General features: G+C 40.9%; 1 protein-coding gene across 3 annotated transcripts in view; it reads left to right on the forward strand.

Annotated features, from left to right (window-relative positions):
* Positions 1-14,962, forward strand: part of LOC145415027 (ubiquitin-conjugating enzyme E2 E1-like) — a 54,694-nt gene extending 39,732 nt beyond the window's left edge. For all 3 annotated transcript variants that reach the window (XM_080284445.1, XM_080284444.1, XM_080284446.1), the window contains one exon: positions 11,788-14,962. In XM_080284445.1, coding sequence (XP_080140571.1) covers positions 11,788-11,885 — 98 coding nt within the window. In that variant the 3' untranslated portion in view covers positions 11,886-14,962. The remainder of the gene's footprint in view (positions 1-11,787) is intronic.
* The last annotated feature ends 399 nt before the right edge of the window (positions 14,963-15,361 follow it).

Genomic DNA, 15,361 nt, shown 5'->3' on the forward strand with positions numbered 1-15,361 from the left:
GACAAGAGATCAAGCTGGCTGGCCGGATGTTGTGAGAAGTGCATGGTCAGGGATTTGACACCCCTTTTTAACCCGCCTCATCCCGTTGACGTATAAACTGTATACGTCTGAACATTTTGTCACTGTGACTCCCGTTGACATATATCAACCCGCAGCAATTGCAAGGTCTCATTTGCACATTTTTCAAATTTCGCGTGTGATTTTTGGTACGTATGCACAGGACACCTTCCTCTACAAGATGCCAGGCAGGGACAATGCCTTACCCTGCATGACCCCCCCCACACGCTATTGTGTCGGCAATTCACCTGTTACCAGTGACCTGGCCAGTGAAGACATGGCATGCCACGGTACGAAATTCAAGGCTAGAGTGATTCTCCAATTGATGACAATGTGGAGGACAAAGTTTACGTAGCATTAGAGGAAGAAACTATCAGAAATGATGATCAGGTAATGTTTCTAAAAAAGGTCAGGTGTGTTGATGTGTTTGGTGAGTGAAACAATGCTTATATTGCCTATATTACTGTGAAAACCAATATACTCTCGTACTGCATATAAATTCGTGCCAAATAAATAAGTAAATACCGTTTATGAGTGTTGTGGAATAGTTACCCTCCCATAGAACTCGTTTTCTTTGGAGTTAGCCTGATACAAAGCACAGTAAGATAAGGGGTACTGCTACCTGTATCAAGTACATTTAAAACCTCAGGTGAGCGATTTCTCTCTGAATTTTCAACGTTTCTCACCAAAAACAGAGGTTTGAGCCAAAAAAAAAAAAAAAAAAAAAAAAATCCAAAATTGGTCGGGATTGAGGGGAGTCATTGGTGGAAAATCGGTCAGGACAGGGTGGGTTAATGTGACGGCATTTGGATTGACTCAGTCGGATACGTTTATGTGAAGCTACAGAATGTGGTGAAAGTTTTTTGCATATCATATAGAGCTAGGATTCCAGGGGCTTGAATGATGAATAAATGGAAGTGTGGCCCACTGGAGTGAGCAAACTTGGACTGTCTGAATGTTGCTGCTACTCACCTTGCTCTAGGGTAGGAAAGGAGGCTCAGATGATGATGATGATGAATTATCATTCAGCAGTTCCACATCTCACTAATATATATATATATATATATATATTCATTCCTCCAACCATCCTTTTGCACCCTAGGGTAGAGTGAGGTAGGGTCCAGATAACCAAAAGTTGAATGGGCCACATTCCTATTTGTATACCATTCAAGTCCCCAAAATCATGTCTCTGCCTGATAGGTCAAAAACTTATTCTGCACATACATGGGTGTCTGGAGGGAGGGCAAGGGGGGGCAGTTGTCCCCCTTGGAATTCCAAAGTGCTTCAGTTCTTGTTCAAGGATGATTGAGTGATTTGATTAGGTTCATGCATTCTGTCACTTTATGCATTTGATGTACTTTAAGTCATGTAACTCATGTAAGTATATGCCTATGCCTATTTGGAGTGTGTGTATTTTGATATATTATAACTGCACATATATGTATAATTTATTTTATTTTGCCCCCCCCCCTTACATGTGTATTTTGATATATTATAACTGCACATATATGTATAATTTATTTTATTTTGCCCCCCCTTACAAAAAATCCTGCGGACACCCCTGTGCACGTAGCTTCACCCTTATGTATCGGACAATCAGTCCCATGACCCCTAGGTTTAAAGGGGTGCCAGACCCTGGTTGTACACTCCACACAGTGTTCATTCAACCAGCTTGATCTCTTCCAATTCCTTATCCTTAACAGCATCCATACCTCTTACACACTAATTTACCACATCTGTCCATCTTTCCCTTAGCTTACCATGCCCCCCACCTTTGAGCTCGCTCACATATACCATTTTCACCACTCTGTTATATGTAGAAAGAGAGAGGTGAAAAGATTAGTAAGAAGAGAGTGGATGAGGAATTTGGAAGGAATTTGAGTGTAAAATGGAGGGACTGTAAGAAAATGTTCTGGAAAGAGGTGAAAAGAGTAAGACAGGGTGGCAGTGAAGTTAGCAGGCAAGTGAAAGATAAAAATGGTAGATTACTAGTGGAGAAGGGAGAAAAAGTGAGCAGATGGAGAGAACACTTTAAGGAATTGTTGAACATAGAGGATGGAAGTAATGCGAGTATAAGTGGCTGGGGAATGGCTGGGAGAAGGAGGGAGGTGAGAAGACAGGAAGTGTAGGGTAGAAGTTGTGGAAGCAATGAAGAAAGTTAAATCAGGGAAAGCCCCAGGAATTGATGGAGTGTGTGGTGAAATGCTGAAGCATGGGGGAGAGATAGTAGTAGAATGGATGTGGAAGATGTGCAGATTGGCCTGGGAGGAAGGTAGAGTCCTGGAGGATTGGAAGTCAGGTATAATTATTCCCTTGTACAAAGGAAAAGGGGAAAAAGAAGTGTGTGGTAATCATAGGGGCATTTGTCTTCTTAGTATAATAGGAAAAGTGTATGGTAGGATACTTATTGACAGAGTTGGAGAAAGAACAGAGAAATTAGTTGGAGAAGAACAGGAAGGCTTTAGGAAGGGAAGAGGTTGTGTAGATCAGATATTCATTCTTAGATCTTTAGTGGAAAAGTTTCTAGAGAAGGGAAAGAAGTTGTATGCGGCTTTCATGGATTTGGAGAAAGCATATGACAGGGTGGATAGACAAGGATTGTGGAAAGTGTTAAGAATATATGGAGTAGATGGGAAGTTGTTGATTGCTGTGAAGAGTATGTATGAAGGTGCGAAGGCTGCAGTGCGTGTGGATGGTGAACTAAGTGAATTTTTCTCTTTGAAAGTTGGGTTGAAACAGGGATGTGTCATGTCTTCGTGGTTGATCAATCCGTACATGGATGGGGTAATAAAAGAGGTACAAGGTAAGGTAGTGGATGTTGGAGTGGCCCTGGTGAGAGAGGATAGTGTTTGGAAACTCCCTGTATTGTTGTTTGCAGATGATACTGTGTCATTGAGTGAAGACGAAGGGGAGCTGCAAGGCTTGGTGGATGAGTTTGGGAGTGTGTGTAAGAAACGAAATCTAAAGGTGAATGTAGGGAAGAGTAAAGTGATGGTCTTTGAGAGAGGTGAAGTCAGTGAATGTACAGCGAGGTTGGATGGTGAGGAATTGGAAAATGTGAGTACGTTTAAGTACTTGGGTAGTGAGATGAGTAAGGATGCAGGTTTGGAGGGTGAAGTGCTTGAAAGAGTACAGCAGGGAAGAAAGGTTGCTGGTTCTTTGAAGGCAGTGATAAGAAACGAGGAAGTGAGCATGGAAGTGAAAAAGTTACTGCATGACAGTATTGTGATACCAACTCTAACGTACGGAAGTGAAGCTTGGACGTTGTTGGAAGGACACAAGTCAAGAGTGAGAGCAGTGGAAATGAGTTATTTAAGAGGAGCCTTTGGAGTCACATGGAGAGACAGGCTGACGAATGAGGATATAAAGGAGCGTTGTGGTGTGGATGTGGATGTGGATGTGATAGGAAGCGTTATGAGGAACACACTGAGGTGGTTTGGCCATGTGGAGAGGATGGAGGGTGAAAGACTGACGAAGAGAGTGTATGTGAGTGAGGTGGAGGGGGGAAGAGGGAGGGGGAGGCCGAGGATGAGATGGAGGGATGGGGTGGAGAGGTATATGAGAGAGGGGTGTGTGAGCTGGGAGCAGGGCAGTGAGATGGCGGGGGACAGGGTGACTTGGAGGCGATTTGTTTGTGGCCACCCCAAACGGGATTGAGGCATCTGGCAATAGATAGATAGATAGACCACTCTGTTCATACCCATTCACTTTGCATAACTATCTAAGCACACACTCTTCAACACAGGTGTCCAGACTTCCTTACACTCCATTTTGCACAAATCACACCATCCATTATCCTTTCCACTCTCATTACTCCACATATAACAGTCTAATATGTTCTTCGTCTTGACGTCTCATTTTCATACCTTACCATAGTCTCATTCATATGTTAGATTGTGCGTTAAAACTTCATGCAAACTCCTTGCGGCTGCCACACTCAGACCTCTACTTTTTATCTAGCCCCTCATAGCACCAGCCAATTTTGTTCCCTATGCCACTGTACTCTCCACTTCTTTTACATATTTACCTCTTTTCTGTCACTGCACCCAGGTACTTACTCTTACCAGTTTCTCTCTCTCCGGGAACTGTAACATCACACTGATTGTCACTTTTTCTCAACAACCATCACTTTGTTCTTATCAACATTTACTTTCAAGGCATGACACATTATAGACATCTCTCAGCATCAGATATCCTTTTCCAAATTACTCATTATTTTTTCTGTTACTTGATTTTGTGTGCATTTGCGCACACAGCAAATTTCTGAACAGTGTTTGGGATGCAGTTGATGAGTGAGAGCATATGATCTGTTGAGGGAATAGCCAGTTGTAGAAGTGTAAAGGAGTGTAGGCAGCTTAATAAAGAGTCCTTACAGTAGTCTTGCAAAAGATGGCCATAGTACAGTACTGTATATGCATTGCTTTGGAAATGGGAGTACAGATGGATCAACCGTTAACCCCTTAACCGCGGGGCGTCACTTTCGTGACTCTTGGGAGCAAGGGATCATACCGCAGGGCGTCGCTTTTGTGATTCTGTGTTATTTTGAATTCACCCGGGCTTCCAAGTGGGGGCTTGTATCATCTATCAGTACTGACAATGTCCAACACTAGTCAGCACTCCTAATCTCATCTGTACTCCCATCCATTGTTGACAATTTAGCCATTTCTCCCCGTTCTTGACTCCCCTCCCTACCCCCCCTCCATTACCCTATCCTCTCGCCTGCCCGGCCATGACGCTAAGTAAATCTTCCCTGGAATTTTTCACTGATTTCATCCATTGAAATAAGCCCTATGTCGTATTCTTATACCAAATAATATATACAAGAAAGAAATCAGGTAAGTGAGAGTGCCATACACCTGGAATTGGCTAATTATCACCTGACAACACCTCACGTGCACTCGTTCGCTAATTTTCGCTGTTTTTTTCCCCTTGAAATATGCCGTATAATCTATTTTCGTAATAAATATACATGTAAGGAGGGAAGGGAGAAGCCTAAGTGATATTTACATTCACCTGGAACTACCTAATTTATTACTGTATTGTCTAGATTTCCTGCCAATCATATCAGTGCTACACAAAGCTGTTTCAAGATTTAACATTGGTAGCTCTGATTATATATCTCCTAAGTAGGCCTCTAATCTATTTTCGTAATAAATATACATGTAAGGAGGGAAGGGAGAAGCCTAAGTGATATTTACATCCACCTGGAACTACCAAATTTATAATGTATTGTCTAGATTTCCTGTCAGTCATATCAGTGCTAGACTTAGCTGTTTCAAGAAGTAATATTGGTAACTCTGAATAACCCCTAAACAGGCCTCCAGGCTGGCTGGCCCTGCGTTATCAGTTTACTCTCATCTTCCGAAGTGAGAGGACGTATGTTTCTTCTTGCTGACTTCAAGGCCTTTTTTCACCCTCATGCAAATGGCTCTGTGACCTTTACCCCCTACTAAACCTCGTGTGGAAAGAGGTAAAGGGCTGACAATTGATAAAAGAGTGACTAAGATCTTTCTATTGAGTAAAACAGTGCAAGTGGAATTGTAAATAATGTGTAAACAGCAAGTGAAAGTAATGAATGTAAATATACGTGAACAATGGAAAATAGTTTTATAAGTTATTTCAAGTGACAGTGTACAACACAGTGTAAATAAAATAGAAATGTAAATAACGTAAATAAAATAGAGAACGTAAATAGAAATGTAAATGAGTAGTATTATAAGAACACGAGTATATACCCTAGGAGTAATGAAAGTGAAAGTTTCACTCTAGCATGTCTGAATGCTATGAGTTATGAGAGTGAAGATGAAAGTGACATTCACTCTCAATGCCAGTATACAGGACGAGAAAGTGAATGCTACGTATTTTACTGAAAGAAATTGAATCCCTACAGTGACAATAAACTAATACTACTGAAGGAAACTTATGGATAAAGACTGTAGATATATATAAGTGTTATATAGTAATAGAAATATAAAGTGTGAGGGGTTTTATGAATAATAAATGACAGACTACCAAGAGCGAACTAGTGCCAGTGCGACGATCAGATGCGCTCGTAATTTCCATTGCTTTCACAGTGTTTTTTTTTTTGAGTATGGATCCCAAACTACTTGAAAATTGTAGAATAGTGTTTATAGTGTTTGTATCTGGCTGTGGTAATCATATTACGGGTTGTCGGGAAGTGTAAAGTGGAGACTTCGTTACCCTACTTCAGAGGTCTCCACAAGTCCTACGGTAACCGACGAAGGCTCAACAATCATTCCAGGAGAAAGCTGAAGGTATGTGCCATAAGCATATGTAATTTTATTATTCTAGGACTAATAACTGATTTTTGGCAAATATTTTTTGAGAGTCTGTCGGAGCCCAAATAACCCCGCGGCACACGCAAGTCATTGGTAAACAAGCCCGCGGTGTAGGGGTTAAGAGAGATGAGCATGAAAAATTATTGAATCTTAATTATGATGGAAGTACAGTACAGTATGAGGTAGGTACAGTCACTACTTGTTTTACAATTGGGTTACGTCAGGTCATACTTTATCTTATACCGATTTTATCGTAAATCGGGAGATTGAAACACATTATAAAAGGGGGGTTACGTCAACTCAGCTTCCCAAAGTCACGTACCTAAGACTGAAATAAAAATGACAACCCACCTTAATCACTTCCTGTGTCAGTCCAAGTCGTCTCCAAAACCAAAACAACCACTATCACACCAATACAGGCGGCATTACTCACCTACAGTAAATTGTTGCAACAACCTAACAGTCACGCTTGTCTAACGTTGGCCTGGTGCTACTCAATGTACAGTATATGCCTACTGTAGCACGATGCTTGGCTGAGAGGTGACGAAAGCAGGGGGGGGCACACATGAACGAGTGGAAAAGACATGGCTTTGAAGGGATGGTGGGACTGCAACTGAACCAAAACAATGCTCTTCACGCTGAGGCCGCCATCTTGCCTGAGACAAGTGACTGTCGCCTTGCGTGTGCCTGGAGCTTCGTACAAAATTTTCCGAGGGCAATATCGTTGTAGCGGGATATTCATTGGAAATCAGATTTTGGGGTGGAACTTTTCTGTTATCGTTGTAGCGAATTATCGTAAACCTAATCAACGTAAAATGAGTAGTGACTGTATTAGTAAGCATTTATGTGTTAAAGGATGATGTGAAGGTATTTCAGTTGTACAAAGCTGCATACAGTTTTATTTTGTGTGTGATGTATATACATATATGTATATATGGACACACACAGTGGGCTCATAGAGTACGCAAGTGGATGGGCGGTCCACGGCCTCTCTCTGTGATTTCACATACCTTGAATACACGATCTTATGGGAAAAATAACATATGGGTGGGACCCCCTCAAACCTTGATATTTTTTTTAACCTTAGAGACACAATAAAGAGAAAATTTTGCTCACACAGTACACGAGTGGATGGGTGGTCCACGACCTCGCTCACTTTGATTTCACGTTGTGGAATACATGATCTTATGGGAAAAATAACATATGGGTGGGACCCCCTCAGACCATGATATTTTTTTTAACCATAGAGACAGAATAAAGACAAAATTTTTAAGACATATACTGTACTACAGATATAGCTAAACTAGCAAAAATGTGGTCAGTCACCCTGAAAACAGTAGACGATAGGCCTGATGGACTTGAATAGGAGGGGTTCCGAGGCATAGCAACACCCTTAGAGTGCCCCCGCCTTACCACCCACTGCACCAACACTTTCCTCCTCATAGCTAGACTCCTCTTCAGCACCTTCCCCACGAGCCTCTAACTCAGTCATTTAAGTCAAAAACCCCTTGAAGTCCAATTTTGACCCATTGACGTTGCATCCTCTTCTTCCTCTCCAAGAACTGTATCAGACGATGTAGATGGTTCCTGACTTTCACTTTCTTGATGCAGCCGTGTGTAACTTGTTATGAGTGTCTGCTTCATCCAGTTAATTTCTTGCCTGTGCCTGTCTGTATAGGTGCGTCGTGTGGGGGGGGAGGGGTCGCGTAGTTTGGGAAGTTAGCGGTTTTCTGCCACTCCTTGCCTCTGCCTCGCGTATTATGGGCTAAACTCGCGCATTCAAAGTTTTGTGGTGATGATTTTGGTCACTCGTGTACTATGCAATTCGTGCAGTGTGATCACACGTACTGTGCGAGCCCACTGTGTATATATATATAAATACATCATCATCATCATCATCATCCAATCCTGTGTTGCCCTTTGAGGAGTGTAGAAGCCCAGGGCTAGGAAAGTTGGTCCTGACATTTAAGATTAGAGTGACTAGCCCACTGAGCTCCTTAATATGGAGAGGCTTTCTCATGGGTGTGTAACAGCCGCCAGGGGCCCAGGGCGGCGATGGTGATGTTTATCTACACCACCGACGCCCATGTCTCTTGAAATCAGCCAGTGAATTAGGAAAATATAGTGCCATGGCCCACTGCTTACCTCAGTGGTTTCCAAACTTCTAATTCTCACCCCACCCCCCTTACTCAAATACTGTATTTTACTGGCATAGTTGGCATCATCCTTGAACATGCTTAGGGTTTCATTTACTCAGGACTTATCTTGGAAAGATCATATTACATCTCTTGTAAAATCTGCTTCCAAGAGATTAGGTGTGCTAAGCTGACTCCGTTCCTTCTTTACACCTGCGCAATTGTTAACTCCATACACGGGTTTTATCCGCCCCTGTGTGGAGTACAACTCTCGTGTGGGGAGGTTCCCCACATACAGCTCTTCTCAATAGGGTGGAGTCAAAGGCTTTTCGTCTCATTATCTCTCCTCGTCTTACTGACTCCCTTCAACCTCATTCTCTTCGCCATACTGTTGCAGCTTTATCTCTTTTCTGTCGCTACTTCAATGGTCACTGCTCCTCTGAACTGTCTGCTTGCATTCCTCCACCTCATCGATGGGCGTATAGCACCCGTCTAGCAGCAAACTCTCATCCCTTTTCTGTCCATCTCTCTAATGCAAGAGTTAACCTTTACTCCCAGTCCTGCATTTATGGAACAGGTCAACTCTGGAACTGTCTCCCTCTGTCTGTATTTCCTGCTTCCTTTGATCTCCAGTCTTTCAAATGCAGTGTGTCCAGGCATCATGAAATGAACGGATCCTGAATTTGGCTCTCCCTTGTATTTTGTTTTTCTTTTGGAAGGAACAGTTATTGCAGGCTCGTGGCCTTTGGTTCCTTCTTCTTCGTATTAAAAGAAAAATGTCAATAAATATCATAGATTCCTAATCTTTGAAATTGTTTATATATTCAGATAACTAGATTTCTTATTCATAGCTGAAATATTTTCTCCATATTAAGAAATTACTGAATTCCATCATGTCATAGTTTTCAGATATAATTACCCTCTTTATCAACCCTTCGCACCATCGCAGGCAGTCCTTCGTGCCCCCCTAGGGGGGCGCGCCCCACAGGTTGGAAACCACTGGTTTAGCTTATGTAAGCAACAGCGAAACAGAAACAACAAGCTAAGAACAGTGATCCAACTGCATTTCCATGGTGGAGGCAACTAGTGTTGGTGTTTCAGTGTGGCAGCCAAAGCTACACACTAGCTGCGGAGATAGCCTCTCCATATTATAGAGCTCAGTGGACCAGCCTCACTCATCCCTGAGTGGCATTGCGTGAGCACTAAACTCCAACCACCCTTGGATATAAACCTGCCCAGGCACAATCCAGTTGGAGCTCCTTCATTACCCATTAAACCTCCAGGTGCCATATCCTGTATACAGTATATATATATATATATATATATATATATATATACATACAGTATAAATATTTTTGTGTGTCTGACTCTGGGCATAGGCTTCACAGCCTGCTTTCAAGGCCCAGTAGTCCTCCTACATACCATACACTTCTACATGTCACCACTTTGGCACTAACACCCACCATCCATATTGAATACATGCTTGGACTGTCTCATACTGGACTGGTGTATTGGTATTAGCAGGGGTATTTTTATGACATGTCGGCAGGTCTTTTGGTAGATCAGTAAAGTCTGATTTGATGATATTCAAATCCTTGCACTGTTCCCTGCCCCAGTGGGGTTTTGAACCTGGGTCCGGTAGGACTGCAGGCCACCTTTCTACTGACAGAGTATATATATATATATATATAAAAAGTGAGTTTTACGCCAGGTACCCCTTTTCGGATAAGGGCTAAGGCGTTGCCCCTGGGTAGAGGACTTTGGTTTGGAGTGTGTAGCATTTTATGCTACATATATATATATATAAATGCTGTACTCTTATCTCACCCAACCCTCCACTGCCACAGTTGTATTCATCCCAGGAGAGACTTCTGATAGTGAAGAGGTTAAATTCCTCTACTGATTCAATCTGAATAGTTAACTTGCTGTTGTAGCCATGGTTAGTGAATTACTGTAGCTTTTACTTGATTGATGTTGTATTTCATAAGCTGTATTTAGTGTGGAACAGTAGGATCAATGTTTGTGCAGGTAAGAATGAAAGGAAAGCATGTGTGGGCAATTTTATGCATACAGACTCCAACAGAGGACCAGTTGGCTAATTTAAAAGAGGAGTTCTGGGAGAATGTAGGAGCTTGCTTGGATAAATTTGATAGCAATGAGAGAGTTTTTGTGATTGTAGATCTGAATGGTAAATTGGAGAATGCTAGAATAGATGAGGTTGTTGGTCAGTAGGGTATACCTACTGATGGGATGGGAAAAGTAATGCGCAAGCAACCATTTGTCTGGGAAGAGCTTTGTAATAGCCCTGTTAGAACTGTTGCAGTCTCTTACTGCAGGGTGATTTATTCTGTATGTTGGAACCATTGTTCAGGAAAAAAAATGCTTTGTACGACTGGAAGCTGTAACCATTAATTTTATAGCTGTTATTTGTTGTGTAATTCAGCCAGGATGTTGTGATTATCAGCTTCCATATAATCATTTCATCTTTCTTTCCTTCATTCTTTCCCCATCCTTCTGCCTACGGGTGACTCTACACTGATTGACAAGTCAAATGGTTTCCTGTACACCAGGAAACCATTTACTATGCTGGGTGGTAACCATATAACCAAATTTTGGCACCTGGTGGTTTACTGGGTAATTATGGCATTCCAATCGAATTGAGCCGGTGAAGGGTGGTTGGGGTTTATTGCTCACGTAATGTCACTCAGGGATGAGCGAGGCTGGTTACTCTCATCTTAAATGTCAGGACCAACTTTCCTAGCCCTGGGCTCCTACGCTCTTCATGGGGCAACGTAGGATTGGATAATGGATGAATGATGGATCAGATCCCTTTGAACTCTGCTCTTAGGCATATTAAACAGATTCAGCTCCTCTCACTGTGTGTCTCTCACACAGTGAGAGGAGCTGCATCAGAGTAATTATTGGATAGAAACAAATGGTTGAAGCTGTGACTGGAGATGCCCGTGACATGGATTGCAGCCTTTACTAAAGTTTGCTGTAGATGGAATGGCGCTGTCACATGAGTGCTGCGAGAGTGCTGTAGTGAAAACGAGGCAAAGTGTGGGTAACTTGCGTTTGGAGCGGAGGTGAGAATTTTGAAAGCTTTCCAGAGGAGTGAATGGCTGTGCTGTTTTACCAGTTCACTGGGCACTCTGCTGATAGTTTTCCTACTTCCTGTTTCCCTTTTGTACATTTTCTTGGATCATACTGTATTAGTTGGAAATAGGATTAAGCAGAGGTGATGATAATTATGATAATGATGAAGGTGACTATGTCTGACTGTTGATCTTTTGCAGCTGATCCATTGGTGGGGAGTATTGCCACACAGTTCCTTCAGAATCGGGAAGAGCATGACAGAATTGCCCGGCTCTGGACCAAGCGGTACGCCACGTGATCATGTGCTTCTAGTGTCAACAGGGTATTAGAACATCTTTTGCACCATGCCAGTGTGTCCTGTAGATTGTCACTGTTCAAATTGTGCTGATGAAATTATTATTTATGTAGATGTATTTATTGTGTAATATTGAGAGGACCAGCAGCTGGTAGTTAAGAATATTTTTGGCATGGTGGAAAAGGATGTGATCATCACTCATTACCTCATTTTCAAGATTTCCATGCTTTGTAAAGCTCACTTGTGTTATGTTTTGTATCATTATGATATTAGTAGAACTGAGTATGTTCAGTATTTCTCAGAATCTTGCTAGCTTCATTATTTTCCCTAATTACTAATCATTATCTTTTCAACCATTGCAACATGGCACAACTCTGAAGTGGCAGTATCATAACAATGAACCTTCCTTTTATAGCTGCCTTTACTAGATAGCTTTAAAATTTTGAGTAACAGTGCCACTAGTCTGTAGCATCATTGCCACGTGTCTGTTTTCAGTGATACTCAGTTAGTTCTTCATCCATGTTAAGGAACAAACACATATTTTTCCAATACTACTTTGAGGAAATACATTACCATTGCCACACTGCTGAGAGTACTGAGAAGCTGAGCTTCTTGTTTGCTTCATACATAGTTTTAGAAGGATGTGATTGGAAAGAATAAGAGGACAAGGGTTGAAATGTTTTGTAAGATTGAGACGTTTACCGGTATATTCACACTTAATGCGTTTTTTCAGCAAGTGCCTTCTCCTCAGTACTGTCCAATGTGGTGTAAGAAATAAAGTGCAAGACTCTTGGAAGAGATCACTTCAGTCAGTCGGTATCATGTTCATGCTCTTCCAGCAGAGTTTTTTCATTATTGTGGAGATGCTAAGGTTATCCCTCATTAACATAAAACAGTATGAATTTTTATTTCAAGGTTGCATGTCTGCTCCCAAATGTTGTGTGCAGTAAGTCCCTTGAAGGTTGTGACAGAAATGATGCAGAGAGTAGATATTTCCTATTTTGAAGAATGATTTTTGCTGTGCTTGTGAGGAATATTGTATTATGTTGACTTAATAAGAAAGAGGATGCTGCTCTCATTTGAAATTACAGTGCAGTTGATGCATGGTGAGTGAAGCTTGTCTTGAGGTCTGAGTCTTGCATCTGAATGTATTGTGCAGAGTGAAAAAGTTCAGTTTTGTATTTTGACACAGCGTAAAATTTCAAAGTAGTACAAGAGTATTTGTAGCTCTCACAGGAATTGACCTTGATAATATAATGAGCATTGTATGGTGATGCTTTCAGGTTGGAGTAGCAAGAGGTTAATTGATGTATTTCCATGGTAGTGGATAATTTTTATAATTTTTCTGTTGCACGTCTGTGCATTTGTTGGCATTATATTTTGTTCTGTTTTTGTAAATGAATAATGTTAATATGATAAAAGGTGGAGTTTATTTAGATTAGAATAGCACTAATATTATGGACATAAGAAAAATTATGATTCTGATTTCAAGATTTTTGTTCTAGTTCAACATCACATGACATCACTGAATTCTCTCAGGCTGTGAGTTTGCAATGAGTGAGTGTGTTTAAAGTGGGGGATGCTGATAGTTTCTTCACTGAAGTAAGATAAGTTGCTCAGTGATGTAATTTGTCTGAATGAGTTCAGCTTATTTCATTTTGCTTGACTTCCATTGTGCCCCATTTGTGTTCCCATATCTATTATTTTGCCGTTGTATATGTTGTGTAGACATTAGCCGACAATATTAAAGCAATGCACAAGAGGTGAGATTGTTCTCCAAAGTGTCCTCATAAGTGTTGGAGTCAGTGGTGAACATTATCCTTATGATTAGGAAATACAGCACAATACACAGAAACATTACACCCAGTGTGGCATGGTTATGGAGAATTATATCTTTTGAATTGTTGATGTGAGTTGTCGGTTGAGGGTATTAATTGTGGATACAGAGTCCCAGCACATCAGGTTAACCCATTCAGCTCGTGGAGGTCTCATTCACTTTACTCTTCCTATCTCATGACTTCAACTTAAGAGAGAGACTTCAAGCTGGAGGGGTTTGATGTAGCCTTAATAAACCTCGTAGAATACATGAGTCCTTTCCTAAGTTGATTAAAATTATCTGGTAGCTGCAAAAGTAAACTTGAAAGAACATCAACTGAAATCAGGGGATTAAATTGAAAGGTTGTCCTGAGTGTTTGGAGCAGTAGCTAATGATATGTCCAGCAGCATGGCCAGAGACTTTGTTTAATGGATGCGCCTGTTTGCTGGTGCAACGTAACAAAATGGTTACAAAATCTAGGGAATATTCAGTTTATTTCTTGTCCACTTAATTTCAAGGTCAAGGTTAATCCATGTAGCACTGTGAAGTAGAAGGAGATGTGGGCAGTTATGTGAGAGGGCTTCAGTACTCCATTCAAAAGAAATGTACTTTGGACTGACCAATACACAAGTATTACTATTTATTGACTTTGGTGCTGTCGGGGACTAGTAATAAAATAGGAATACAGTATATTTACAAGAGGAATTATTAGAAATTTTAAGATGTTGATTTTAGTTTAATTTAGAGTACACTTGTATTGTGGTATACATGAATGAGGCTTCATCAGTTTTTCATATCTGTAATTGATAATGAACAATGGTATACTAAGTGGCATTATCAGCAGGTCTGTATTGACGAAACAAAGTGAATCTAGTATTGACTGTAAATTTGTAGATTATGACTGTATAGTTTAATGACATTTTCAGTAAGTGATGTGTGCAGATGATGCAATTTTTAGGACAATTTGAACAGTTTCATTAGTTGCAAGGAAATTTGTAATGTGATAGGACTGAAATTTATCAAGCATTTTTTAGTTTCAGGCAGGATTAAGTTCAACTAGGTGTTCTGTTTATGCCAACCTTAAGATCAGTTTGTTGACTAGGATCACAACATTCCTCTCATTACAGTTAAGAAATAGGAAATATTAGTAAACTTGACTCACTCCATCTCTTTGCTGTTTTGAATTGGCTGCTGGAAAACCTGCAGTTCTTGATGTGTATTGGTCTAATCTTAGTTCCAAATAAAACCTGTAATAATAATGTAACAGATTTTTATTGGTATTTCATGAAGAGAGTGTATAGGTTTCTTGGATATTGTGTCCCATCCCTGAATCCTTATTCATAAAGTTATAATTTCTTTGGTAAAATAGTGTTTTGTGGTTGCTTTTTATTTTGTATGGCTCCTATGCTTCTCATGGGGCAACACAAGATTAGATGGGAGAATGAATGAATGAATTTGTCTTTTATTTATTTACAGTACTGTATTTCTGTTGTGGAAAGGAGGGACCTAGGTTAATTCCATGTCTCTAGTTCATTGTGGGAAGAGAGAGGAAAAAAAAAAATGGTTGACCCCCATCCACCAGGTAACATCTATACACATCACAGTTTGGCTTTCACAGTGCCGCTAGGTAGCAGCTATACTCACATGTCCTCTCGCCGTCGTT

This window comes from Coenobita brevimanus, chromosome 101, assembly GCF_032717465.1.
Source record: "Coenobita brevimanus isolate Jiangsu-jjx chromosome 101, ASM3271746v2, whole genome shotgun sequence".
NCBI lineage: Eukaryota > Metazoa > Arthropoda > Malacostraca > Decapoda > Coenobitidae > Coenobita > Coenobita brevimanus.